Below are 2,998 nucleotides of genomic sequence, written 5' to 3'. Positions count from 1 at the left end.
GCACTGGGAATTGAACCTGGGTCCTGTGGAAGGGTAGCCAATGCTTTTAACCACTGAGCCATCTCTCCAGCCCTCTCCGGCATGCACACACCTCGACTCTTTTCACAGTTCCAACTTGAACTGTAGCCACCAGGGCTCTCAGACAGCTCTAATAGTCTAGCATATGCTGGGCAATGGCAGACCTTCCAGGGACCATAAACTCAGCAGGGCACTGCCACCCTGATGTGAGACTAGTTGGTACTGATGGGCTTGATGCCACTAACTCTCATTTCTGCTCTCAATCCACTTTTTTTTTTTTTTTTTTTTTTTTTTGTGGTTTTTCGAGACAGGGTTTCTCCATATAGCCCTGGCTGTCCTGGAACTCACTCTGTAGACCAGGCTGGCCTCGATCTCAGAAATCCGCCTGCCTCTGCCTCCCAAGTGCTGGGATTAAAGGCGTGTGCCACCACCGCCCGGCCTTGAGCCACTTTTAATTCCCACACCCCAAGACAGGACAGGCAAAGCCCCCACAAGGTCCTCACGGGACCTAGAGGAGAGGAAAGGTCTAAGAGAGCCTTGTCCTGGTTGTTGCCACAACAAACAGTAGTACACGCAGCTGCCACAGCAAGGAGGGCAGGGTAACTGGTCAGGAACAAACTTGCTCAGGTTAGAAATGCTCCCCATTGCTAATTCTTCTACCAACCAACCTCTACTTCCTAGATCATTTTGACCACATCAGGACAGTCATTGGATCTGAGTTCATTGGGATTGGTGGAAGCTATGATGGGTCTGGAAGGTACTTCCCCTGGGCTTATCTTGAGCTGGGCTGCAGCAGCAAACCTCTTAGTATCAGTTTCCCCATCCAAAGTCTGACCTCAACTACAAATTCTGGTCTTCCAGCCCCCGTCTCCTCTCCCCATTCTCAGGTTAAAGGAATTCCATTTATATACGGCTCCCTAGCCCAGAAGAGTTGAGTGGGTACAGCCCACAGGTACAGCCACAGGTTGAATCCATCCTTTCTAATGTTGTGTTCACCAATCTAAAGAACTTGGCCCCTTAGTTTTAGTTATCTATGCCTGGGCTGGTGGGAGCACAGGTCCTAGACTGGGTCTCAGGGCCAAAATCTCAGGGTGGCTATCTGCACAGGTTCCCTCAGGGGCTGGAGGATGTGTCTACATACCCAGTGCTGATTGAGGAGTTGCTGAGTCGTGGCTGGGATGAACAAGAGCTTCAAGGTGTCCTTCGAGGAAACCTGCTTCGGGTCTTCAGACAAGTGGAGCAGGTACACAGGTTATGGAGACTGGATAGTGTGTTATTCAGGCCTCTCTAAAAGAAAAGAATGGCTAGAGACTATATGGAGTGGTAACAGCCAGTGCTCCGGGTTGTCCAACAATGGCTGTCTCCTGACGGAAGGCCAAGAATGGAGTAGCTACTCAGGGCACACGACTGGATGCCTTAGCAGTCCCAGACCAGTGCTAGAATCCTAGGGGATTCCCAGAGAGCCGTTGGTCTTCCGTATCCATCAGAATCCCAAAGAAGTAGGTTCTAATACTATTTAAAAATACCTCGGAGACATGATAAATGAGCCTTCCGTTGAGAAAGAGAGCAAGCTTGCATAAAGCAAATGCTTCCCTTGTTCGGGAGGCTACCGGAAGGCGTGGCCAAGATTTATGGTGGATCCTGCTATCTCAAAAGATCCAGTCAAAGACAGTTGGTTGTCCTGGTGCATGCCTTCAATCCCAACACTTGGGAGGTGGAAGTGGGTGGATCTTTATGAGTTTGAGGCTAGCCTGGGCAGTGAAGACACATTAATCCACGCCCCTCCCCCAGCACTCAGGAGGCAGAGGCAGGCAGATCTCTGAGTTCCAGGACAGCTAGGACTATACAGAGAAACTCTGTCTCCAAGAAAAAGGGAAAGGGGCGGGGAGAGAGAGAATGAGAACACAAACTACACAGAGAAACCCTGTTTAGAAAAAAAAAGAAACAAAAAAGAGAGAGAAAAAATAAGAAAGAAAAAGAAAATCACTCACAGGCCTGGCCAGCTGTTTGGGTTTTAGTTGATTACAGGTGTAGTCAAGATTGCCTATCGCCGGGCGGTGGTGGCGCACGCCTTTAATCCCGGCACTTGGGAGGCAGAGGCAGGCGGATTTCTGAGTTTGAGGCCAGCCTGGCCTACAGAGTGAGTTCCAGGACAGCCAGGGCTATACAGAGAAACCCTGTCTCGAAAAAAACAAAAAAACAAACAAAAAAAATGCATGTCACACATGGGTGGCTCACTGATAGGTTGTTGGGGTGTCTTATTTTGACTCCCTCCCCCAGGTGAGAGAGGAAAGCCTTGAGCAGAGCCCTGTGGAGGTCATGTTTCCAGAGAGGCAGCAGAGCAGCATTTGCCACTCCCACCTGCTGGCTCAGCATCAGGAAGACAAACACCAGGACACACACTTGAAGGTGACGAAGCTGCCAAATAGCCAGGTCCTCCAGAGGGCCTCAAAAGCCCCTCCATGCCCCTTACCAGGCCTCCTGGCTGCTGTCACCTCACTAGCCCTCATCCTTTGGCTATGTTGCTCAGGCCACAGGCCAGTTTAGCAAAACCAAACAAGTTCCCCTCCTCATTGCCCAGGCCCCAGCTTATGTTGCGAATAAAGACCTGAAACATCAAGCCAAGTGTTTGCGTCCTCGTCCTCCTTTATTGTTGGGATGTGGGTTGGAAGGACTCTTGGTGAGAGAACCTGAAGCTGGAGCCCATAGGACAGCATAACAGAGTTCACCATGGCAGTGAACGTGTTCCTAGTGAATGGCAGTATTTTTTGGTTGGTTGGTTTACAAGTTTTGTTTTGTTTTGTTTGGTTTGGTTTGGTTTTTGAGACAGGGTTTCCCTGTGTAGCCCTGGCTGTCCTGGAACTCACTCTGTAGACCAGGCCGGCCTCAAACTCAGAAATCCGCCTGCCTCTGCCTCCAAATGTTAGGATTAAAGGCGTGCACCACCACTGCCTGGCGGTTTACAAGTTTTTTATCTTGT

General features: G+C 50.0%; 1 protein-coding gene across 1 annotated transcript in view; it reads left to right on the top strand.

Annotated features, from left to right (window-relative positions):
- Positions 1-2,643, top strand: part of LOC116068029 (dipeptidase 3) — a 6,478-nt gene extending 3,835 nt beyond the window's left edge. The window contains exons 8-10 of the mRNA XM_031337119.1: positions 700-775; positions 1,126-1,261; positions 2,299-2,643. Coding sequence (XP_031192979.1) covers positions 700-775; positions 1,126-1,261; positions 2,299-2,565 — 479 coding nt within the window. The 3' untranslated portion in view covers positions 2,566-2,643. The remainder of the gene's footprint in view (positions 1-699; positions 776-1,125; positions 1,262-2,298) is intronic.
- Positions 2,644-2,998: the final 355 nt, after the last annotated feature.

This window comes from Mastomys coucha, unplaced genomic scaffold (genome assembly GCF_008632895.1).
Source record: "Mastomys coucha isolate ucsf_1 unplaced genomic scaffold, UCSF_Mcou_1 pScaffold22, whole genome shotgun sequence".
Lineage (NCBI taxonomy): Eukaryota > Metazoa > Chordata > Mammalia > Rodentia > Muridae > Mastomys > Mastomys coucha.
Note: the sequence above shows the minus strand (reverse complement) of the source record. Positions and strands in the feature narration are given on the sequence as shown.